Here is a 24,936-nt window from a genome sequence, read left to right as displayed (position 1 = left end):
CATTTCTGGAAGGCTCTGCTCTCTCTCCCTCTGTCCTTGGGTCTGACTTTGCAACCTCATGTTGTCTCTGGACTCTGACTCCTGTGCGTCACTTCTGACCCTGCCTCTTACCCACCGAGTGACCTTGGGCAAGCCTGGCTCAGCCTCAGTGGCCCCATTTGAAGGGGCACTCATTTTTTCTGCGGAGAGCCAGATGTTGGCTTCTCTGGGCATGCAGTCTCTGTCATAGCTACTCACCTCTGCCGTCCTAGCACAAAAGCACCACCTTCAGTGTGTGCACGAATGGGCATGGCTGCGTTCTAGAAGAACTTTATTGACAAAGGCAGGTGGCAGGGTGTTTCGCTGACCCCTGACCTACTTTTTGAGATAATTTTGAGGAATGAATAGCGATGCCAAGCCAAGGGCTTGGCTCCGGGCCTGGTAGGTAATCAGCACATAGTAAACAATAGCTGATGTTTGTTTCTTCTCGTTCCATTTTCTCTTGCATTTCCTTCCTTTTCCTCTTTTTCTCCTCTGCCGTTATTTCGCCCTCTGCTGTGTATCTCTGTACCACACAGCTGTCTCTTATGCTGATAGGGAAAGAGCCAGAAGATGCCAGTTCAGATCTTTCCCTGCCACCTGCCCGCAGTCCCTTGGGTGTTCTGAGCACCGTGACTGTCACTGTCATGTCCCCCTGGTGGGATTGGGAAGAGGGAGTGAGTTAAGTCAGGGGCTGGGCTCTGAGCCCGCTTTGCTGGGTTCTTCGGTTTTTACCCCAAGGACTTAGCCTTGCAGGCTTGAGGTCCAGGCTAGGTGCCTTGGGCCACGTCAAACATAAACAAAGCCAGACCCTATGAAAGGGGTAAGGACACATTTAATCAGTAACGCCTGTTGCAATAGGAAAAGCGTCCAGCATGGAACTGAACTCAACTTGGATTTGTTCAGAGGTGACTGGGTGTTTTAAAGAGAGAAAGAAGCAGAGCGCAGTGGCTCACGCCTGTAATCCCAACACTTTGGGAGGCCAAGGCAAGTGGATCATGAGGTCAGGAGTTCAAGACCAGCCTGACCAACATGGTGAAAACCCCTCTCTACTAAAAAATACAAAAAAAATTAGCTGGGCGTCGTGGCGAATGCCTGTAACCCCAGCTACTCAGGAGGCTGAGGCAGGAGAATTGCTTGAACCGGGGAGGCGGAGGTTGCAGTGAGCAGAGATCATGCCATTGCACTCCAGCCTGGGCAACAGAGGGAGACTCCATTCAAAATAATAATAATAACAATAAAGGGAGAAGGAGGGAAGTGGGAGGGAGGTAAGGGAGATGAGTTCAGTGGAGTCAGGGAAGTGAAGAATTACCAAAAGCAGGAAGGGAGGGTTGGTCTATATGAGACCCAAATGGGTTTGCTAACTGCTGTTTTTGAAGTTTGGCTTCTGCTCTCTTATAGAGGCTGGGAGATGATGCCCTGTCTAGGGGTGTCAGCTGGAACAAACAGTAAATTATTTTGGCAGCCTTGAGTTTTCTAAAGCAGTCACTTTAAGCAGGAGCTGGGGTCATCCCAGGGATGTGGCCTTGAGCTGTGAGAAACTATGTTAGTGTTTCAGGCCAGGCGTAGGTAGCTCACACTTGTAATCTCAGCACTTTAGGAAGCCAAGGATTGCCTGAGCCCAGGAGTTTGAGACCAGCCTGGGCAACATAGCAAGGTCCTGTCTCTACAAAAAACTTAAAAAGCTGGGTATAGTGATGAAAGCCTGTGTAGTCCCAGCTACTCAGGAGGCTGAGGCAGGAGGATCGCCTGAGCTCAGGAGGTCGAGGCAGCAGTGAGCCATGATCATACCACTGTACTCCAGCCTGGGGAACAAAATGAGACCCTGTCTCAAAAAATAAATAAATAAATAAATAAATAAATAAATAATAAAGAAAAAGAAAAACAATGTTAATGTTTCACTCACGTCTTTATAGGTAAAGGTTGAGGCCCAGTAGAAAAAGGGGGCGGAGGAGGCTGGCTAGAGTTTGATCAAGGACCAATTCTTGACAACGGGTCATTCTTCCTCCCTGAGGATGATTCAGGACTTGTGGGGCCTGGGTTCCTCTCTCTATATAAAAGTATTTATCAGCTGGGCACAGTGGCTCACGCCTGTAATCCCAGCACTTTGGGAGGCCAAGGCAGGCAGATCACCTGAAGTCAGGAGTTTGAGACCAGCCTGGCCAACATGGTGAAACCCTGTCTGTACTAAGAATACAAAAATTAGTCGGGCGTGGTGGCGGGCACCTGTAATCCCAGCTACTTGGGAAGCTGAGACAGGAGAATCGCTTGAACCCAGGAGGCGGAGGTTGCGGTGAGCTGAGATTGCACCACTGTACTCCAGCCTGGGCAACGAAGAGCGAAACTTCATCTCAAAAAAAAAAAAAAAAAAGTATTTATCACTCCAACTTTGATTTCTGTCTGTTCTGTGTGTGTGTTGTGTAGGGAAGTAAAATACAAATGTAAAGGCTTGGCATATTGCAAAACAGCCTACATAAAAGAATCCTAAACCTTAATTTTAATAATCAGTAAATATTTCTGATTGTATTTATGTATTATGTCAGTAGTTCTCAAACTTGGTCTCAGGATTGCTGTATAGTCTCAAACATTATTGAGGAACCCCAAAGATCTTTGGTTTAGGTAGGTTCTATCAATTATTTCCTATATAGTAATATTTAAACTAAGGCATTCTTAAAATGTTTATTAATTCACTTAAAAACAGTCATAATAACCTATTACTTGTGTATATAAAATATATTTATGAAAAGTATGCATATTTTTCCCCCAACAAAAACAAATTTAGGGAGAAAGGAGGCACTGTTTTACATTTTTTGCAAATCTCTGTAACACCTGGCTTAATAGAAGACAGCTAGATTCTCACATTTGCTTCTGATTTCTGTTGCAGTATCACGTGTTGTGTAGCCTCTGGAAAACTCCACTGTACACTCATGAGAGAGTAGGCGAGAAAGGAAAATAATGTCTTTATATTATGGTGAAAATAGTTTGTCATTAAAGATCCCCTGAGAAGGCCTCAGGGACCCCCAACAGTTCCCAGACCACACTTTAAGGACCACTTTATGAAGTCACCATTGCAATCATTAATTCTATTTTCATAAATTATACCTAATATGTATTAAGTTCTAGATATTAAGCTAAGTGTTTTAAATGCATTGACCCTTTATTCTCATAACAGCCTCATTAGGTTGGGTACTCATTATTGTCCCCATTTTACAGAGAAGGAAACTGAGGCAGACAAAGTTAGGCATTGTGCCCTGGGCCACACAGTGAGCAAAGGCCAGCGTCCAGATTTCAACCCACTGTGCCTCACACTCTGCCTTTCCAGAAATACTCAGTCTTGGCTGGGTGCGGTGGCTCACGCCTGTAATCCCAGTACTTTGGGAGGCCGAGGCAGGCGGATCATGAGGTCAGGAGATCGAGACCATCCTGCCTAACACGGTGAAACCCCGCCTCTACTAAAAAATACAAAAAATATTAGCCGGGCTTGGTGGCAGGCGCCTGTAGTCCCAGCTACTCGGGAGGCTGAGGTAGGAGAATGGTGTGAACCCGGGAGGCGGAGCTTGCGATGAGCCGTGATCGCCCCACTGCACTCCAGCCTGGGCGACAGAGTGAGACTCCTTCTCAAACAAACAAACAAACAAAAGACTCAAACTTGCTCATCAGGTGACAAGGCACTAGCTTAAAATATCATCCTGCTGCCACTGGAGTGCTTAACATATATCAAGCCTCTCACCCAATGTTGTTTTGTTAAATAGAATTATATGTGCATGACATATTAGTTAATCCCCACCTTACATTTGCAAAGTAGGTCTTCTTACCCCCTTCTTTTGTAGATGAGAAAAATGAGGCTCTGAGAGGTTAAACCTCTTGCCCTCCATCTCAGAGTTAAGGAGCAGAGACTGGATTCCAACCCAGCCCTATCAGTCTCCCTCCTTCCCGCCTCACCCTGTGCTGTTTTGCATCCCATTAACATGATGCTACATTGCAAAGGGCTTTTTACTTAGGTTTCTGTTAAAAAGCAGGGCCTGCCTGTGTCCAGCGTGGTCCACGGGTTTCTAAGTGCTGGGCAGCCACCTTTTGTGCATGAAAATGAGCTGGGCGAGGGGCCTCTCTTAGGTCTATTTGCATTGGCAGCCTGGGTAATTGCATGTCCTAATTGGTACAGCCACGCACACTGCGCTTCCACCATTCGCCTACCCTAGCACGGAGGTCCTTTTGGAAGCAGGTGCAAGCCTCTCCCCGTTTGTCCCTCCCAGTGGCCTTGGTAGCCTTGGTGATTGGAACGAAGCCTCGGACACTGAGTTCAACAGCAAATAACTACCCAGCCGGCTGTGCGTGCACATGGCACAAAAGGAAGCCGTAAACTGGTCATGATGAGCGGGTGGGCCGGGCGCCCTCATGTGTGAGCAGTGCACCTGGCTGGGATTTCCCTTTGGCCCTGTCCCTATTCCTAATAGCTGCGGAGAGGCAGTGGGGTATTGAAAGGCATGACCTCCAGACCTAGACAGCCTGGGTTCAAATCCTGGCTCCTCTGTTTCCTAAGTGTGTGGATTTAGTCATTTAACCTCCCTGAACCTTAATGTTCCAATCTGAAAAATGGGTAGAAAATATAGCATCTTCTTTATCAGCTCATCATGGAGATTAAATAAGTTAGTATGTGCAACAGGCTTGGAACAGAACCTAAGACACACATGTTTCTTAAGCACTTTGGGCGTGTCAGGCGCTATCTTCCATGCTTGATAGATTCAGTCCCTGGGAGGTAGGTGCCATCTTCGGCTCCCTGGGATGGATGAGGAAACTGAGGCAAAGAGAGGAGAAATGTTCTGTCCCAGCTTGAAGAACCCCAGCAAATGGAGAAGGGAGGAATCAAACTCACTTCTTCCTGAGTCCAGACCTCTGAATCTCAGTGTGCTACTATAGACGATAATAGAGGGACAGGGCTGGGAGGAGACGGGATACCCTTTGAAGCTTCCATTTTGTCCTCAGTTCCTGGTCTCTTAAGGTCCATCGAATTGTTTTAATGAGCTGAAGTGGCAGAATTTTGTTCATTGAATATATCCATTAAAGACTAACTCAGAATGGTTAGTAACACACATTCAGGACACATCATTTTACAGATAAGAAAATCGGACATCGGCTAATGCAATAATAGTACCTAGGTCTTCTCCATCCCTACCTGGTGCTCTTTATATATAAACAATAAGAGCAAAGGTGGATAGTTGAAAAATCACAGCAATCCACCCCCACCCCTCAGAAATGGGAGCAAGGGGCCAGGATTCAGTAGACTAAGGATAGATTCATCCTGAACCAAGAGAACCTGGGAAAAATGGAAACAGACCCACGTGTCTTCGCAACAGCAGTGTGGGTCAGGTAACCTGCCTCTCGGAGCCATATTATGTTTAGCATATTTCTACCTGATTGAAATTGGCTCTCAACATGCCCAAGGTTGAATAGGAACGGAGGACATTATTGCATTTAATTAATTCTCCAGAATAAAAATGGATTCTAGCAGCAGCTTAGAGGTAAGGCAACAGCAGAGCAATTAGACTTTTGGAGCTTGCACGCAAACATTTGAATGTGCAATCATTGTAATAAGTACATTAAAATAAAGTAAGTCAAAGGGTTGCATTAGCATAAATAACTCAAGGTGAGAAAGTTGGATTGATTAAGAGTAGATCTAGAAGATGATGCCAGTTGATCACAATTGTGAAATAATAACCCATCTGCCCTCTAGGCGGAGACTGTCAGGGGCGAGAGAGTGTTAATTGGTAGAGTTCCCTGGTCTGGTTTACTGCTCATTCTTCTTCCAACTTTGTGTGGTGTGCACGTTCTAGTAGTTTTACATGCACTCTTACTCACTGAATTACCCAAGAGGTGAGGTGTTGTTTGTTTTGAGACAGAGTCTCGCTCTGTCACCCAGGCTGCAGTGCAGTGACACGATCTCGGCTCACTGCAACCTCTATCTCCTGGGTTCAAGCGATTCTCCTGCCTCAGCCTCTCGAGTAGCTGGGACTACAGGTGCGTGCCACTACACCCAGCTAATTTTTTGTATTTTTAGTAGAGACGGGGTTTCACAGTGTTAGCCAGGATGGTCTCGATCTCCTGACCTCATGATCCGACCGCCTCAGCCTCCCAAAGTGCTGGGATTACAGGTGTGAGCCAGTGTGCCCAGCCTGAGGTGGATGTTATTATCGTCCCCATGGATACCAAGGGGTTATGATCCCAATGTTTTAAATGAGGAAACTGAGACACAGAGAGTTTGAGTCACTTCATTACTAGCAGTGTGGCCTCGGTCAAGTTATTTAACCTCTCTCTGCGTTAGTTTCCTCCTCTTAAGGAGGACTAATACTGTCTGTTTCGGTGAGTTTTCAAGAAGATTCAAAGGACACAGAGCATGGGCCACTTGGGTGCTGGGCATATGATGGTTGTTTTTTTTTTTTTTTTTTTTTTTTTTTTTTTTTTGAAACAGCGTCTTGCTCTGTCGCCCAGGCTGGAGTGCAGTGGCGCAATCTCGGCTCACTGCAAGCTCCACCTCCCGGGTTCACGCCATTCTCCTGCCTCAGCCTTTCCAAGTAGCTGGGACTACAGGCATCTGCCACCACGCCCAGCTAATCTTTTGTATTTTTAGTAGAGACGGGGTTTCACCGTGGTCTCAATCTCCTGACCTCGTGATCCGCCCGCCTCGGCCTCCCAAAGTGCTGGGATTACAAGCGTGAGCCACCGCACCCAGCCTTGCTGGTTGTTTTTTATGGGTCTGCCTGGAGACCTCCCAAGATTGGTTTTGTGAAGGGAAGGGATCCTGAGTTGGGCTTTCTGGATCTTGAGTCTCCACAGAAAGGACAGAAAAGCCAAAATCTGTTTGCCCCTTGGCAGTCAGATGAAGAGTTAGGGGGAACATGAAGTGATATGTCACGTCCATCCTTGGATGGCTGGATAAAGAAAATGTGGCATATACACACAATGGATGCTACCCTTCAAAAAGAAGAAAATCCTGCAACATACAGCAACATGGATGAACTCTGAGGACATTATGCTAACTGAAAGAAACCAGTCACAGAAGGACAGATAGTCCATGTATTTATTCCGCTTCTATCAGCTATCGAAAATAGTCAGAATCCTAGAACGAGAGAGTGAAATAGTGGTTGCCCGGGGTTGGGGGATTGGGGAGGAGCATGGGGAGTTGCTGATGGACAGGTATAACGTCTCAATCATGCATGCCTAATGAAGAAGCCATAGAGATCTGCTGTGCAGTACTATAGCCAGCAATATCGTAGTACATGCAACAATATACAACAATTTGCTGTATGTTGCATATAGTCCTCTATTGTTGACTATAGTTGCAGAGTCAACAATAATACACACTTAAAAATTGGTTCAGAGGGTAGATCTCATGTTAAGTGTTCTTATCACAGTAATCCCAGCACTTTCGGAGGCCGATGTGGGTGGATCACCTGAGGTCAGGAGTTCGAGACGAGCCTGGCCAACATGGTGAAAACCCGTCTCTACTAAAAATACAAAAGTTAGCTGGGCGTAGTGGCAGGCACCTGTAATCCCAGGTACTCAGGAGACTGAGGCAGGAGAATCACTTGAACCTGGGAGGTGGAGGTTGCAGTGAGCCAAGATCACGCCATTGCACTCCAGCCTAGGCGACAAGAGTGAAACTCCATCTCAAAAAAGAAAAGAAAAGAAAAAAATGAATTGGAGGGGGGAAGCCAGAGAGAACTCCACAGTCACTACAGAAAATGCAGAAAATGGCAATGACTCTGAGGGACAGGAATTCTCAGGCCTCCAATTCTCGCTGACTGCGCCTCTCTCTGACTTTTCTGGAAGTGATCTAATGTCTGTGAGCCCTTTTGTTCCAGAAGACAAAATACTTTCCTGCCCTCTTATACTCAAATCTTTTGGGTTCCCATGGCAGCTGAGTAGCATCTGGGGCCAGGCAGAAGTTCCCAGGGCCACCACAAGCTAATCATCGCCATTGTGGTGGCCTCTCTTGAGTAGAGAGCAGGTATTAATCATGAGTCCCATTAGAATCAATGGTGGTGCCTCTTTCTGATATTACACGTTAGCCAGAGGAATTGGCCATTCTCTGATTGTCAGATTAGCTTCATTGGCCATGGGGGGTGGAGGGAGATGATCGCAGTGTTTTCTGTCTGGTTTTGCTTGGCGAGGTTCAGCCAGAAAGTGATGGAGAACAGGAGCTTTTGAAATGGGGGTTTGTGGAGGTTTTCTGTTGTGTGGCAGGGAACCTTGCTGATAACAAGGAAAGAGAAGGGCCCCAGAATGACACTTAGGATATGTCTGAAGAGAGAAAATGAAGATGTCCATCAGGACAGTAGCTCTTCTGGCTTACTCCCTGCCCTTTAGACATTTCTAGAAACTTCTAGAAAATGGGCTTAGGGACAGAATTTAAATTTATGTTCTTGGAGCATGGGAGTCGTCAATGGATTTTTCTGTCTGTTGAAGGGAAAAAAAAATTGGCTCCTATACCTGACTCAGCTCAAAGGAAGAAAGGAGATCAGGTTAGCTCCTGGATTAATCAGGATGAGTTAGACCATGCTACAGTAACACAGATCCCCCAAATCTCAGTGACTCAAAGCAGCAGGGGTCAATTTCTGCACACTGAGGGTTGGTGGAGTCTCTACTCCACATGGGCTCACTCAGGGATGCGTGACCTCCACCAGCAGGAGTGTGGCTGGATATTGTGGTATCCAGGGAATGACACCTTATGGGTTCCAGTCACTGGTCTTGGCCGTAGCATGTTTCCTGTCTGTGCCTAAAGTGCAAGGGATAGGGACATACAATCCTAACATGTGCCTAGAAGGAATGGCACAGAAATGATTTTTCATAGCTTTATTGAATGCCACCCTTGCCCCATCAGCTCCATCCCGACAGACGCTACTATGAGCAAAGACGGTGATACCCATTCCACTGCAGGGGAACTGAATGCTTCTTGATTTACCTCTCAGCAAAACACAAGAGGCGTGATACAATAGCAGGTTTTAGAATCAGGCAGATGCAAGTTCACTGCCTCCCCAACATGAATTTGTGCAAATTACTCAACATCCCCAACCTTATTTTCCACCCTTTTCTGTAAGGTGGGCGAACAGCAGTGCCTACGTTGGAAATTATTTCCAGGAGTTAAGTGAGGTACTGCATCTAAGGGCTTAGCATGGCACCTAGCACATGATCCATATTGAAGAATATATCACAACAAGCGTTGGCTCCTTGTTCTATAAAATGGCAAGGTAAATACATCCAGTTGTCAATACCCTATAAGTAATACCTGTGAATAACTTACTGTGGTGCCTGGCTCGTGGTAAGAGCTCAGAAAATGCGCCTGAGAGGCTGCTTGGGACTCTTCAAGGGCCTCTGGATAGAAAAAATGGGAAAAGAGGAACATCAGCAGGTTTTGTTTAGGTTACAAGAATAAAGAGGTACTCCAGGTACCCACTGAAGGGGATTTTTTGTAGGTATCTGTGAGAGAATAAGAAAGACCAGAAGCAGAAGGCCTTCATTTATAGATCAGGATATAAAAGCAGTTCCTGTGTACAACCAGTAGCCGCTCTGTGACCCAATATGGGCTGGTCAGCTGTTTTTTCCTTGGTTCTTTTTCCTTCTTCCTACCTTGTTACTTCCCAGCTCCTGCAGCCTCAAACTCCACGTGCTTCGTGGCTGCTGCTTACTGTCTCCCTATGACTTCCTGCAACACAATAGGCCACTAGCCAGCCTGAAGATTGCAATTTGGAGGTCACACACCTATAGCAGATTCATTTAGCTGGGTGGGAGGGCCAGATCTTGTGGTTTACTGTCAGCTTGCAGTGCTTAAGGGTTTTGGGTGATGGGTGTAATAAGGATCATACAATTTCTTGGAAGTGGGTAGTGTCCCTGGTAGCCCAGAGTGTGGGGTCTGTGATCTGCCTGGTTTGAATTCCAGCATCACCACCAACTAGCTGGGTGACCCTGGGCAAGTCGCTTATTCATGGGTGCTTAGTTATCCATCTGCAAAATGAAAGTCATAGCAGTACTCAGCTTACAGAATGGCCACAAGGTGTCTTAGTGTCAGAGCCTCCAACAAATAGGAGAAATTCTTGCTTAGTGCTAGAAGCAATGGAGCAGAGGCTAGAAGGGCATCTTTTTTTTTTTTTTTTTTTTTTTGAGACAGTTTCACTCTCCCCGCAGGCTGGAATACATTGTTGCAATCTCAGCTCATTGCAACGTCCACCTCCCAGGTTCAAGCAATTCTCCTGCTCAGATTTCTGAGTTAACTGAGACTACAGGTGTGCACCACCACCCCTAGCTATTTTTTTTTTGTATTATTAGTAGAGATGGGGTTTCACCATGTTGGCCAGGCTGGTCTCAAACTCCTGACCTCAAGTGATCCGCCTGCCTCGGCCTCCCAAAGTACTGGGATTAGAGGCGTGAGCCACCACGCCCGGTCTTAGGGGCACCTTCTTCTCTGGGCCATCACTAAGCCGTATATGGATGGTGAGGACAGAAGCAACTAACCCAGTCCCAGAGGAGGAGGCCTTTTAACTCACACTCCAGCGGAGCAAGGGTCTGCATACATTTTCTTAAAAGGCTGGATAGAAATATTTTAGGCTTTTCAGACCAGACAGTTTCTCTTGCAACTATTCACTCTGCTATTGTGTCAGGAAAGCAGCCATAGACAATACCCAAATGGACAGGTGTGGCTGTGTTCCAATAAAACTTTATTGATAAAAAACACAGGCAGTTGTTTGCTGACCTGCTGGGGTGGGAGCCTTGCTGAGATCAGCTGCTCTCGGGTACCCCTGCAGCTCCGCCGTTCAGGCCCCGACACCTTTTTCCTTGGGAACTGGTAAGAGGCATATTTCAGCCCTCCTTAAAAGGAAGACTAGCAGGGATGCTGCCCATTGCCCCTGTGTTTCCATAGCAACAAGGGCAGCTATATGGAGCCATTACTGTTCTCTATGACTTCAGAGGTCAGGGGCCATGTTGTAGGACACTGGATTTGCTTTCAGATTAAGGCCTTGGGAATGAGCTTTAAGCAGAAGCAACATGTTGCAGAAACAATTTGGGGCATTAGTTGAATGATGCATTTGAGGCGAGTTTGGGGTCCAGCCCTTCTGGAAACATCCATGCCATGCATGGTCTCCAGAATGACTTCTGATCTTTGTCTTGACCCCAAGTGACTTCATCACTTCTGTTCCATGTACACACATGAAGAGCCAAACTCAAGCTCAAGAGTGTCACAAGTTTGCATTGCTCCAGGACTTAGCGTAAAGTTTATTCTACATAAATTTTATGTAGGGCTGCATTCCTCTAAAAAAAAAAAAAATTGCTGCTGGTTTCTTTCCCACAGAATTTACAATGGCTCGATCTGATTTCTTTTATGGGCATAAATATATGAGCATGTCCTAAAGGCCATGGAATGTATATAATATCCTACCAATATTTTTCCCTTTATAACTTTATTATATCATTTCCAGCCCTTAAGTAAACCATCACAGCACTTACAGCTGGAATTTAAATGGGACGCTGGAACAAAATGTTTGTTACCCAGTGGCAAAGACAGTCAAGGAAAGAAACTGACTTGAAAAGGTGTGGTTAATAAGAAGCATTGAGAATCGTAGTCATGGCACTTTGGAGCTTGAAAAAGCCTTGGTTTCTGGTTGGAACATCTCGTATTTCCAGATGGGGAAACTGAGGTACAAAGAGAGAGACATCTTACCAGAGGTTAAACCAGTAGCAAAAGTAGGATGTGAAACTATGGCCCCGGCTTCCACGTCCGTATGACTCACGCTTCAAAGGCCAGTCTGCTTAGCGTGATCTCTCAGTCAAGTTTCTCTTCTGTTTCTCTCCCCTCTTCTCCAGGATGGCTACTTTTCTCATCGGCCAAAAGAGAAAGTGCGAACAGACAGCAACAACGAGAACTCTGTCCCCAAAGACTTTGAGAATGTCGACAACAGCAACTTCGCACCCAGGACTCAAAAGCAGAAACGCCAGCCTGAGTTGGCGAAGAAGGCACCGAGTAGACAGAAGGAGCTTTTGAAAAGGAAGCTGGAACAGCAGGAGAAAGGAAAAGGACATACATTCCCTGGGAAAGGCCCCGGTGAGGTGCTGCCTCCCGGGGACAGAGCTGCAGCCAACAGCAGCCACGGGAAGGATGTGTCCAGACTGCCTCATGCCAGGAAAACTGGGGGCAGCTCCCCCGAGACCAAGTATGACCAGCCCCCCGAGTGTGACATCTCAGGCAAGGAGGCCATCTCTGCCTTGTCCCGTGCTAAGTCCAAGCACTGCCGCCAGGAGATTGGGGAGACCTACTGCCGCCACAAGTTAGGGCTGCTGATGCCTGAGAAGGTGACTCGGTTCTGCCCCCTTGAGGGTAAGTTCCAGCCCCACTGGCTCAGAGAGGGATCTCTTGGCCACTTCCTCCTCCTGCCCAGCCCCATTCTGCTCACCTTCTCAGACCTTCTGAGAAAGGCTGCCCTGTTTTCCAAACCCCAGATGAGCACACAAGATCTGATGTGTTCTAGTACTCCCTGAATGTTGAAGTCTTGTGTCAGAAAAATTTTGCAAAATCACATTACCTTTTGTAGGTGCTTAACCCATTGCCTTTATGGCAAAGGATGAAATTACGGGAGCTGATGTGACGTTTGCAGGAGCCAAGGGAGCTGTATTGATATGGTTTGGTTTCTCTTTCAGTAGAATATTGGGATTAGAATTGACATGAATATTATTGTAATTGTTTATGATTCGAGAGGTTTCTAATTGGTTGCATTAACTTTAGAGGCTCTGTAACTTTCCATTTTCCTTCATCGAAAGTTTCTTTCCCTCTTCTCTTCCTTCTTTTTCTTCCTCATATGTTTCCTGTTTCCCTCCTTCTTTCCTTCCCATTCCTTTATTTTTTTTCTCCCTTTTTCCTCCCTTCCTTCCTCATTTTCTTCCTTTGTTTCTCCCTTTCCTTTTCTTCCTTCTCTCTTCTCATTCCCTTCCTTATTTTCCTCTCTTCCCCGTTCCTTCTTTCCTATTTCCTTTCTTCCTTATTTTAATTTTCTTTCTCTCTCCTTTTCTCTTTTCTTCCTATTTTCTTTCTTCCCTTCTACATTCCTTCCTGCTTTCTTCCCTCTTCTTTCCTAATTTTTCTCTCCTCCCTCCCTCCTTTCTTCTTTTCCTTCCTTCATTCTTTACTACTTTCTTTCCTTCCTTCCTTCCACATTTCCTTGCTCTTTCCTTTTCCCCTCCCTCTTTCCCCTCACTGGCACTCTTCTATGTGCTGATGACCTGGTGATAAACCAGCTCTCTTGCTGAGGCACAAGGAGGGATCCGAGCTCTGATCCAGAAATTCACAGGCAGAGTGGAGGGGCCATCTGAAGACGGGAAGTCCAGTTTCACTAGCGCATGTGTAATCGTGCCATTGATGTGTATTTCTTCGTGGTGATTTTCACCTTCTCTAGTGCCCTTGGAAGGGGAATGACAGCAGCCGCAGGTGGATGCTGAGGTTTCGCTGTGTGCTAGACACCGCACCAGGCTCTGTGCAGTCAATTTGTTTATCACATCCACCACTCTCTGAGGCTGATGCTGATGTCATGAGCCCAATTTTTTTCAGATGAGAGATGTAAAATCCCTCTCCCAAGGTCACGTGGCCTTTAAGTGATCTTACAAGCTTACTGTTATGGCAGGAAATTTCGGACCCACTCAGAGTAGAGAGAACCCCAAGGTGCCATCACCCAGCCACATGGTCGCTGGTTATTGACTCGTGGTCACTGTTGTTTAGGGCATGCCCCCTTCCCCCCCACTAGCCCCTGCCACCATAGCTTACGATAATCCAGCCTCTGGGAACACTCTTAAATTTTACTTTTCTCCTTGGAGAAGATCTTCTCAAAATGTTTGTGAATTCGTTTGCTCAGTGGTTTTCTCTGTGGAGAGAGGGCGGACAGCATCCAAAAGGCACCTTCCCATGAAGAGATGGTGCCACTAGCAACAAACAGAGAGGAACGCGTTTGAAATAAACGGGTGTGGATTTCATTCAAGCTCAGCTACCAGCTAATAGGGAGAGTCCTTTCTGCTCTCAGGGCCTAGATTTCTTATCTGTCCAGGGAGCAGCTTGCATTCTAGGGGTCTTTTTGCTCCACCTTCCCTGGGAGCCTACTTCACTCTTTACTCCTGGCCATCCCACCTTCTCACTGGGCCACACTGCAAGGCCAGCCCAGCTGTCCCTCACAAAGTGGCCAAAGGTTCACAATACCCCGTTGTTGCTTCTAAATCCAAATACCAACCCCTGCTTTTGTTATCTCTGAAAGGAAAAGACCCTTAAATGAGCATGGAGGCCAGCAAGGAGGCAACAGAGAGCTCTGGGGGCTCTGATGGGGTTGGGGGCATGTCAGAATCGAGCTAGATGGAGTTTGGGGAGGTGTCAGGGTCAACAGATGCAGCTGGAAGGGATCCACTGAGGTGCTGCTCAATGTCAAGGCATAAAGTTAGAGAATCAAGCCAGCTGCAGAACTGGGGAGTTAGGCTTTCCGTTCCGCCAGCATGGATGCATCCAGGAGTCATGCAAGGCTTTGCCTGGTGTCCTGAGAAGGCAAATGCTCAATTCGCCCAACTCTCTTGATGCAGAAAGGAAGTGCAGCAAGAGAATGGCTCCCTCAGAAAAGTAGACTAGAAAGACCTCTTAGAGAACTCTTCATTCGCTACTCTTTTTTTTTTTTTTTTTTTTTTTTTGAGACGGAGTTTCGCTCTGTCACCCAGGCTGTAGTGCAGTGGCATGATCTTGGCTCACTGCAACCTCCACCTCCCAGGTTCAAGCAGTTCCCTGCCTCAGCCTCCTGAGTAGCTGGGATTACAGGTGCCCGCCATCACACCCAGCTAGTTTTTGTATTTTTAGTAGAGATGGGGTTTCACCATCTTGACCAGGCTGGTCTTGAACTCCTGACCTAGTGATCCACCCGCCTTGGCCTCCCAAAGTGCTGGGATTACAGGCGTGAGCCACCACACCCAGTGAGAACTCTTCATTCGTTTCCCTGGACAGATAAGAACATGAGGCTCATAGAGGTGAAGAGACTTATGCCAGGTCACCCAGTTCATTAGAGGTGTTTTTCATTTTAAATATGTGCCTCTGCGTTTACCACTGGTCACAGAATAGAGGATTTAGATCAAATAGGAGGTGGCCACATACACTAAGTGCACAGAAAGAGGGCTGGATGGATGGACAGCAAACCTTCCTTATGGCCTGCATTTGCAGGGACAGGGTGGCAGCAGGGACAACTTTCACAAGTGCATCAATATTATTTTAGTTTCTAGTAGCGAGCGTGTGTCTATGCAGTATTTTTGTTTTATATCTGTTTTGTTTTGTTTTTTTTGAGACAGTCTCACTCTGTTGCCCAGCCTGGAGTGCAGTGGTGCCATCTTACATCACTGCAACCTTCAACTCTCAGGTTCAAGTGATTCTCCTGCCTCAGCCTCCCAAGTAGCTGAGATTATAGGTGCCTGCCACCACGCCTGGATAATTTTTGTATTTTTAGTAGAGATGGGGTTTCACCATGTTGGCCACGTTGGTCTGAAACTCCTGACCTCAAATGATCCACACACCTCAGCCTCCCAAAGTGCTAGGATTACAGGCATGAGCCACAGTGCCTGGCCTACACGATACTTTTAACTAGAAAGATTTAGAAAGAAAAGCTTCCTTTCTGCCTTGCAGTTTCACCCTTGTCTAAGTGGTCCAGGTGGTTCCTGTCTATATTCTTGATTAGATTTGGCACATAGAGTGTAGCAATAATTAAGTGGAGTGCAACGTTTCCAGAATCTTTTGTTAACCTGTGCCTGGCGGAGAAGTTTTGGAGGCCTGAGTTGAATGCCATTCCATGAACGTAATATTGAGCTCCTTCTGTATATCAGGGACAGCACATTTGTTCTGTGAAGGGCCAGATCTTAAGTATTTGAAGATTTGGGGGCCAGTCTTTGTCACAGCTATTCAAGTCTGCCATCCGTCATAAGGCAGAAGCAGCCAGAGACTACACATACACAAATGCACTATGTTCCCATTAAACCTAACTTATAAAAATAGGCTGGCTGGGCATGGTGGTTCATGCCTGTAATCCTAGCACTTTGGGAGACCGAGGCAGGCAGGTCATTTGAGGTCAGGAGTTCGAGACCAGCCTGGCAAACATGGCGAAACCTCGTCTCCACTAAAAATACAAAAAAATTAGCTGGACATGGTGGTGTGCACCTGTAATCCCAGCTACTCTGGAGGCTGAGGCAGGAGAATTGCTTGAACCCAAGGGGCAGAGGTTGCAGTGAGCTGAGATCGTGCCACTGCCCTCCAGTCTGGGCAACAGAGCAAGACTCCATCTCAAAAAAAAAAAAAAAAAAAAAAAAAAAAAAAAAAAAAAAGAAAGAAAAGGAAAAGAAAAAGAAAAAAAGGAAAAAGAAAGAATAGGCCATGGGTCGGATTTGGCCCTTGGGCTTTAGTTTTCTTATCCCTGCAAAATGCTATTACTATCTATAGTTGACCCTTGAAGAATTCTGGGGTTAGGGGTGCCAACCTCCTTGCAGTCAAAAAATAGAGCACAACTTTTGACTCCCCCAAAACCTTAACTGATAATAGCCTATGTTGCCTTTTCGCTAACTGGTAACATAAACAGTTGATAAACACATATTTTATATGTTACTTGCATTATATACTGTATTCTTATAATAAAGTAAGCTAGGCCAGGCACGGTGGCTCATGCCTGTAATCCCAGCACTTTGGGAGGCCGAGGTGGGTGGATCACCTGAGGTCATCAGTTCAAGACCAGCCTGGGCAACATGGTAAAACCCTGTCTCTGCTGAAAATACAAAAATTAGCCGGGTGGGGTGGCGCATGCCTGTAATCCCAGCTACTCGGGAGGCTGAGGCAGGAGAATTGCTTAAGTTCGGGAGGTGGAGGCTGCAGTGAGCTGAGATTATGCCATTGCACTCCAGCCTAGGAAACAGAGCGAGACTCTGTGTCAAAAAAAAATTATAAATAAATAAATAAACGTAAGTAAGCTAGAAAAAAGAAGTTAAGAAAATCATAAGGAGGAGAAAGTATATTAACTGTTCATTAAATGGAAGTGGATCATCATAAAGGCCTTCATCCTTGTCTTTATGTTGAGTTGAGGAAAAGGAGAAGGAGGAGGAGAGGTTGGTATTATTGCATCTCAGGGATGGCAGGAGGGAAGAAAATCTGTTTATAAATGGACCCGTATAGTTCAAACCTGTGTTGTTCAAGGGTCACCTGTGCTAATATATGTAACACTGCCTTGTCACACCGTGTCCCCACACCAGCCCTACGTGCTAAGTCTTTTGCGAACCCTTTTTGTCAGTGAGGAAATTGAGGCTCAAGGAAGGGGAGTCCTTGGCCAGAAACACATGGCCAGCAGGTGACAGAACTGGTATTGGAACTCAAGTTACAGAGCCTGCATCCTTTTCCATAAGCCTGTCCCTCTTGGGGAGGCAAAAGGGTCACTTTATCTCAAATTGTTAAGCCCCAGAGGTGTTCTTCCACCTGTAGGCTCTCTGTCTCTCTCTCTCTCTCTCTCTCATGCCAGGAGAGTGAGTTGCAAGGGAGAAGGCAGGGCATTATTGGGAAACAAGGGGGGCTGATGCTGTCAATGGTTAAGAGCCTGGGGTGGTGGAGCCAGACCACTTGGATCCGAATCCCAGATGTCCCGTGCACAAGCTGTAGGACTTTGGACAAGTTGCTTGACCTCTCTGTGCCTCAGTTTCTCCATCTGTAAAGGGGAGACGAGCATCATCACACTTAGCTTAGAGGGTTTCCAAGGGCCTAGTACACAGCTAAGAACTGTGCCTGGTAGTATTAATGTACATTGCACATTGCATCCCTATTTGCTTTATGACTGCTCCACAGTTGTTCAAAAAACATCAAAACCTCAGCATCTTAGGCCAGGGGTTCCTGCACTTCTCCTGGTTATGCTGAGGTTATCTCCGAATGGCTTTGCAGTGTGAGTTCGCCGGAGTTTGTCCTGAGGCCTTTACTGCACTGTCCAGGATGGCGCACCCTCCCAGGACCTGTAAGCTGGTTAATAAGATTGGCATTTAAAAGCCATTGCACACCCAGCCTCAGCGACGCTTTAATTTGCTACACCACAGACTCCCCCTTTTGCAATAAATTTACTGTGAATAGACTAATTGCAAAATAACCCTAATTGGGTAGTTATCAATGAACAACTTCCCATGGAACAAAACGGCTTACAATTAATAGCGTTTAAGCCATAAACTATTCTTCTGCAGAAAGCTAAGATGTAATTACACCCCATACGGGGATTGCGTTCCCTTTCTGGAAACCATGACACCCGAATTTCCCTCTGCTTAGGAGGGATTTGAGCTTCAGCCCAGTGGTCCTTTTATTTCTTTGCTAAATGAGGAGATGGAGACAGGGGTGGAGGGAAATTTAATATGTGAGTAAATATTCATATACATATGTGCATACACACAGATGGATGCCCTGTGTTTCTCATTTTGCTTTACGCAACATCACCTAAACTTCAGCCAAGAGTGTGCCGGAAGTTGAATATAATTAAGGAAACAATTCCTCATGGCTGCAAGTCTGAAAAATTCAGGGGAAGAGAAACAGATTTTAAATGTTGACTTTGGTAAAGCGCCCCCACTCCTCCCGTCCCTCACGCTTTCTGTCCCCTCGCCCCACCACCACTCAGGGAAAATGTTGAGTCCAGAAGCCTAGGAGATGGTTTGCTTTCGTGACTTTTCTCCTTTACTCTCCAAAGAAAAGGGATTTAGAAGGAAGCCCCAGCTCCATCCCTTTTCGGTGGCAGCTGTTTTCACGAGGGGAAGAGGGATTCCTCTGGCTGTCCACTGGCAACCATGCAGTGGGAGATGCAGTGAGGTATGGGGAAGGGGCTCTGCTGCATCACCCCCAGGGATGACCTCAGAGAAATTTGTTTCTAGCCACACACCCTAGGGTCTCTGGTCATTCAACTGAAACCCCTAGTGTTTCAGGGGAATGAACCAGGTCAGATTGAAAGTCAAGAACAGCTTGGACAATGGGGTTTAATTCCTGGCTCTGCCATTACTCGTGACATAACCCTAACCTCTCAGTGACTCAGTCTGCACAGTAAAATGGACACAAAAACTCATCTTCTATCTTTATAGGGTGTTTGGCTGAAATGAGACAATGCATATAAAATGCTGAGTGCATTGGGGAAGTTAAGTGGATATGCTTGGCTTGTTAGTATTACCACAATTACTTTTTTTTTCTGCAATTACTTTTGCACCAATCTAATCATCGCGATGGAGGAGTTGTATAAATGAAGGGGCTACAAGAAAAGGAAAGGAGAGGAGAGGAAAGGGTTGCTTTGACGGTGTCAGCCATTGTTCAGCCACGTCTTGCTGGGTCTGCTCTTCAGACACAGCCCCAGTAGCTTCCAGTCCTCCCCAGCCCCCTCCCTGTCCCCACAACTCCCACTCACCCTACTTTGGCTGTTACCTCTTGCCTCTCGAGATCCCATCCTGAATGCGCTTCCTCTGGGAAGCCTTCCAGGACCACCTCTTACCCAGAAGCCCTGGTTGCCGGGAACACATGGATCCTGGGTGAAGGGTGCATCTCTGCCCCTTTCATTGTCAAAGAGTCTTTTCCAATAAAGGCTGTTTCACCTGTGACCCATAGGAGGCAATCTGTGCCAGCTGCCAGGTGACACAGCTTTTTCTGCCTCATTATATTTTGAACACCTGCATGTCAGGAAGTGCCCTCCGTGCAGTGGCCCTCACGGCCACCAGCCTCTCTGTGTGTTGAGTTAAAATGTCCCAAGAAAGGCCCTGCTGGCTCCTTGCGTTGCTCCTCCATTTCTTCCCCTTTGCTGGGTCTGGTTAAGCCACCACATAGATGCTGTAAGTGACCTGTGGGTCTGCAGTCTAGACATCCGGGTGAAGAATTAGAAAGGAAAAATGTGAGAAGTTCCAGGGAAGATGATTGGCTGGGAGCAGGGTGGGCTGGACTTGAGTGGGAAACCGAGGTCTGGGCATCTGAGTGAAGGTGGCAGTTCTCCAGTGGGTGATGGGCAAAGGAAGTTGTACATGACTGGGGAAGCTGGCGCAGGTGTTAGAGATGAGGATGAACAGAAGGGGATTCTTTGTGGTAGCAACAAACCATCTTTACCCATCAGCCTTTGCAGGAATGGATTTTTGGATATGGAGATGTTTGAGGGAAGGGTGGCCACTCGCTGCAGAGAGAGACTGGCAGATGGTACCGCCAGCTGCTTAAGGGCAGTCTCTTATATATCCTTCCTGCCCTGGGGGCAGTGGGGTAACTACACAGCATGAGTAGCCGGCTTCTAGAAAGCATGGCTGACAGCCACAGTGGAGGGAAAATAGAACTGGGGATGTCACAAGTGGCCTCAGGTAAGTACCTCAGTTTCCCCATTTGTCAACCAGAGGTACTACTTTCTCCCAGATCCTTTGCTGTATCACCAATGATGAGAAAATGAGGGAATGGCTGTGAAAAGTTAAAAGGTACCACGCTAACAAGGGTGATGTGATGAAGCCACATTGACCCGGAACAGCTTGGCCAAGTGGGTGGGGTTGATGGGCTTTCCCAAGGCGGCCCTTGCAGTTCCAACTGGGCCCTTTGGCATCTCCTTCTGAGGAGCCCAGGAAGGAAGAGGTATCTAGTAACAGTTCACTGGAGTTGGACAAAACTAGTCCCAAAAGTCTTCCTTGGGCTTGCTAGGGAAAGGCAAGAGACTGGCAAATCCAGAGAAAATCAGCAAACCCATTCATTGGTCAGCCACCACGTTCAAGGCTATGCTCCAGGACAGGGCCTCACACACACAGTTTCTGTAAAGGGCCAGATCATAAATATTTGGGACTTTATAAAATGCATGGTCTCTGTCTCAGCTATTCAACTTTACCATTGTAGCATGAAAGCTGCCATAAACAACACATCAACAAATGACCATCGTGGGCATGCTTCAGTTCAAGTCATTTGTGGTCACCGAAATGTGGGTTTCACATAATTTTCACTTGTTGTGAAATGCTGTTCTACTTCTGATTTGTTTTCTACCCACTTAAGAATGTAAAACCATTCTTAGCTCAAGGGCCATGCCAAAATAGATAGCTACAGGCTGTGGTTTGCCAATCCTTCTTCTAGGACCTGGGGTTAGAGCCATGAACAAGAGCGGAGAACACCTCATCCCACTTGAGTACCATGTCCATTGGTTCTGGGAATCAATTGTGCATCTAGATGGCTGTACCCTCATGGCGCTTCTACCTGAATAGGAGAGACCAGAGGTGACAAGTGAATAGCCACATCTGCAATCTAATGTCTAGATATGACTCTATGATTTATTTGAAGACGTTGAGCAGGATGAGTGGACAGGCGAGGTGGGGAACCAGTTAGGTAGGTGCCTACAGGCCGTGTGTGGTGGCTCACGCCTGTAATCTCAGCACTTAGGGAGGCCAAGGTGGGTGCATTGCTTGATGCCAGGAGTTCGAGACCAGCCTGGCCACCATGGAGAAACACCATCTCTACTAAAACAAAACAAAACAAAAGTTAGCCAGGTGTGGTGGCGCATGTCTGTGATCCTGGCTACTCAAGAGGCTGAGGCACAAGAATCGCTTCAACCCAGGAGGTCGAGGTTGCAGTGAGCTGAGATCACACTGCTGCACTCCAACCTGGGTGGCACAGCAAGACGTTATCTCAAAACAAACAAACAAACAAAAAAACTATATAGGTGCCTAGAGAAGGAACAGAAATAGATTTGGTCTCATTGTGGAAGAACTTGCTAAGAATTAAGCTGCTCACAAATGGAACAGTTCCTAGTCTTTGGATATGCTGAATTTGTTTATTCATTTAATACTTGTTGAGAGGCTACTTTGTGCCTGACGTTGGTTTAGATAGTGGAGAAAGACATGCCAGGGGCCTGATCATACTCATCTTTGAATATCTTGTGCTTGGCACATCATAAGCCTCAGCCTTGCTCTCACTGGGAAAGAAGATAATGTGGTTGCTTTTAGCCTCAGTGGCTCAACCTCCCTTCACCCTGGGGTCTCTACAGAGGCCTGTGTGCACCAAGCAAAGCGATGGAAATGGGCATCTAGAGTCTCTGTGGAGGTGGTGTTCTGAGCATGGCATCCACCACCTGGGCCCTGAAACTGTTTGTCACCAGCTCCCTTCAATATACCCTCATTCAACCATTAGTCATCGAGCATCCCCTGTCTATGCCAGGAACTAGTTTGGATGGATTCATTTGGGAGGAAAGCAGACAGAATCACTGTCCTCAGGGAGCTTGCAACCTGTTAAAGGTGAGTAGGGAAACACAGGGGTAAATGATCATTAAAATGTGCATGTAGGCCAGGTGCGGTGGCTCATGCCTGTAAACCCAGCACTTTGGGAGGCAGGCGGATCGCTTGAGGTCAGGAGTTTGATACCAGCCTATTCAACATGGTGAAACCCCATCTCTCCTAAAAATACAAAAATTAGCTGGGTCCCAGCTACTCAGAAGGCTAAGGCATGAGAATCACTTTAGCCTGGGAGGAGGAGGTTGCAGTGAACTGAGATTGCACCATTGTACTCCAGCCTGGATGACAGAGCGAGACTCCATCTCAACAACAACAACAAAAAAAATTCACGTGTAAAATTGCAACAGCAATTCTGGGGAGATGCACAGTTGTGTTTTATAGTTGAGCTAAGAGATGAAGGGTAGTAAAAGTTAACTAGAGGAAAGGCTGAAGGGGAACATTCCAGGTCAAGGGAGCATCGTGTGCAAAGGCCCTTGGGTAGGAGGAGGTGTTGATAGTTTAAAACACTCACAAGACCAACAGGGGAGCTCTTGCTATAAGCAAAAAGGTTAATCTGCTCATAGGCCAAGTTGTAATTCCTAAAAGTGCTAGGTTTAGAGGATCTGTGTCTTTGCTTTGAGCAAGGAGAATGGAGGTAGAGGCATCTCTCAGTACTGAACTGAAATTGCCAGAGACCTGAGGGGAAGGTAGGCCCCCCTGTATTAGTCTGTTGTCATGCTGCTGACAAAGACTTACCTGAGACTGGGTAATTTATAAAGAAAAATAGGTTTAATGGACCCACACTTCCATGTGGCCGGGGAGGCCTCAAAATCATCCAGAAGGCAAAAGACATCTTATATTGTGGCAGGCAAGAGAAAGAGCTTGTACAGGGAGATTACTCTTTATAAAACCATCTGATCTCATGAGACTTCTTCAGTATCACAAGAACAGCAAGGGAAAAACTCGCCCCCATGATTCAGTTACCTCCCACCAGGTTCTTCCCAGATGGGAATTATGGGAGCTACAATTTAAGATTTGGGTGGGGACACAGCCAAACTATATCAGCCCCAAAGATAGGGCTCTGGCAGGCTGGGACTGGGGGGCAGGTCTCACATCCTCTCTCTACAGAATCATGCTTCTTCCACTTTTGAGCCCTGAACAAGAGGCCATCTTGGATCAGGAAAGCAACCCCTGCCCCCAAGTTCTTAGCCCTGGATTTAGGGTACACATCCTTGGGAGGTCTTGCCTCCTGTTACAGTGTGGTTTCTCATGACATCCACGTCATGGAAGGAAATCCTCAGTGCCTCCAACAATGGCATAGACTCAGTGTCCTGGGCTGTTTCACTATCATTGACCTGACACTGGATTAGGAGAAGCCTTTGAACCAGACTCAAAAGACTTGTGGCCCCTCTGCCACTTTATCAGCTGTGAAAGCCTCAAACAAGGCACTTGTGTTCTCTGAGCCTCACGTCTTTCCTATAAAACAGATTGCACAAGTCCTCCCCTGCCTCCTCAGGTTGCCGAATAAAATACTGTATTTGAGTGTACTTTCATTAATCCATCGGTCTAGCCAGCAAAGATTTACCAAGCCTCTGTTACAAGTCAGCAATAGGCCACCTCTCGATTGGCAGCTCTTGTGGTTCTGGAAGCCTGCAGGTGGGCATGGGAGACTCGCTTCCATGGCACGGTGGTTGGTGATGATTTTCTTGGCGTTCCATGAATTCTTGCCCAGTAGCTGCCCCAAAACAAGGCAGAGAATGGAGATTCGAAGAGCACACAGAATTCTTGCTCCATGAGAGGCTGGCTTCCTTGGGCACAACTGATTGTGTGTCTGCCACCCAGGGCCCCCAAGACAGAGACTTTCTGCAAGAAGGAAGGAGCCCAGACATGGCCCTTGAATGAATGAATGAATGAATGAATGAATGAATGAAATAAGCCCTAGAGTGAAAGGACTAGCTTAGCTCTCTTTCCTTTCTGCACGAGTCAACAAAACTAGCTGGCCTTTTCTCCTCTCTCAAATTATTTGGCACTCCAGGGCTAGGAATTCGTATCAATGCCACTTCCTCCTGGAAGCCTTCTGTGATGCTATCTCCCCACACTGCACCTCTCCAAGTCTGTGTGAGGTGCTCAAGCTGTGTGCCCCCAAACCACCTTGCCTGTTCCCTGCTGGAGTACATGTCACAGGATAGCGTGGTTGCTGGAGTCCTCTGTAGCCCACACTGAGCCACAAGGGCTGAGTCCCCTTAATTCTGTTGGGGACCCTGAGTTGAGACTGGCTGCTATAGCATATCCTGAGTCTCCACCATTGGATCTCCAGCCCCTGCCTGCATGGGGCTAGGACATGAGAACCCACATTTCTTAGGCACTTCCTGAATGCCAGGTGTGGAGGCGAGCACTTTGCATGTGTGATCTCATTGTGACTCCTGCACAGTCCTGGAGAAGAGATGTTCTCTAGTCCTATTGAACAGATGAAGAAACTGAGCCTCAGAGAGGTTAAGTAGCTTGCCCAGGGTCACATTTGCAAGTGACAGACCTTGGACTCAAACCCACTTCTGCCTAACTTCAAAACCCACACCTTAGCTTGTCTGTTCTGTGGTACCCTTAGTAAATGTGGAACCAGATGCATTAAATGACTGATCTAGCTTCTCCAGAGATAAAGGAAAA

General features: G+C 46.8%; 1 protein-coding gene across 1 annotated transcript in view; it reads left to right on the top strand.

Annotated features, from left to right (window-relative positions):
- Positions 1-24,936, top strand: part of XYLT1 (xylosyltransferase 1) — a 371,622-nt gene that overhangs the window by 202,334 nt on the left and 144,352 nt on the right. The window contains exon 3 of the mRNA XM_012497124.2: positions 11,872-12,382. Coding sequence (XP_012352578.2) covers positions 11,872-12,382 — 511 coding nt within the window. The remainder of the gene's footprint in view (positions 1-11,871; positions 12,383-24,936) is intronic.

Source organism: Nomascus leucogenys, chromosome 18 (assembly GCF_006542625.1).
Source record: "Nomascus leucogenys isolate Asia chromosome 18, Asia_NLE_v1, whole genome shotgun sequence".
NCBI classification, from domain to species: domain Eukaryota; kingdom Metazoa; phylum Chordata; class Mammalia; order Primates; family Hylobatidae; genus Nomascus; species Nomascus leucogenys.
The sequence above is the reverse complement of the archived record's forward strand: the minus strand, read 5'-3'. Positions and strand labels throughout refer to the sequence as shown.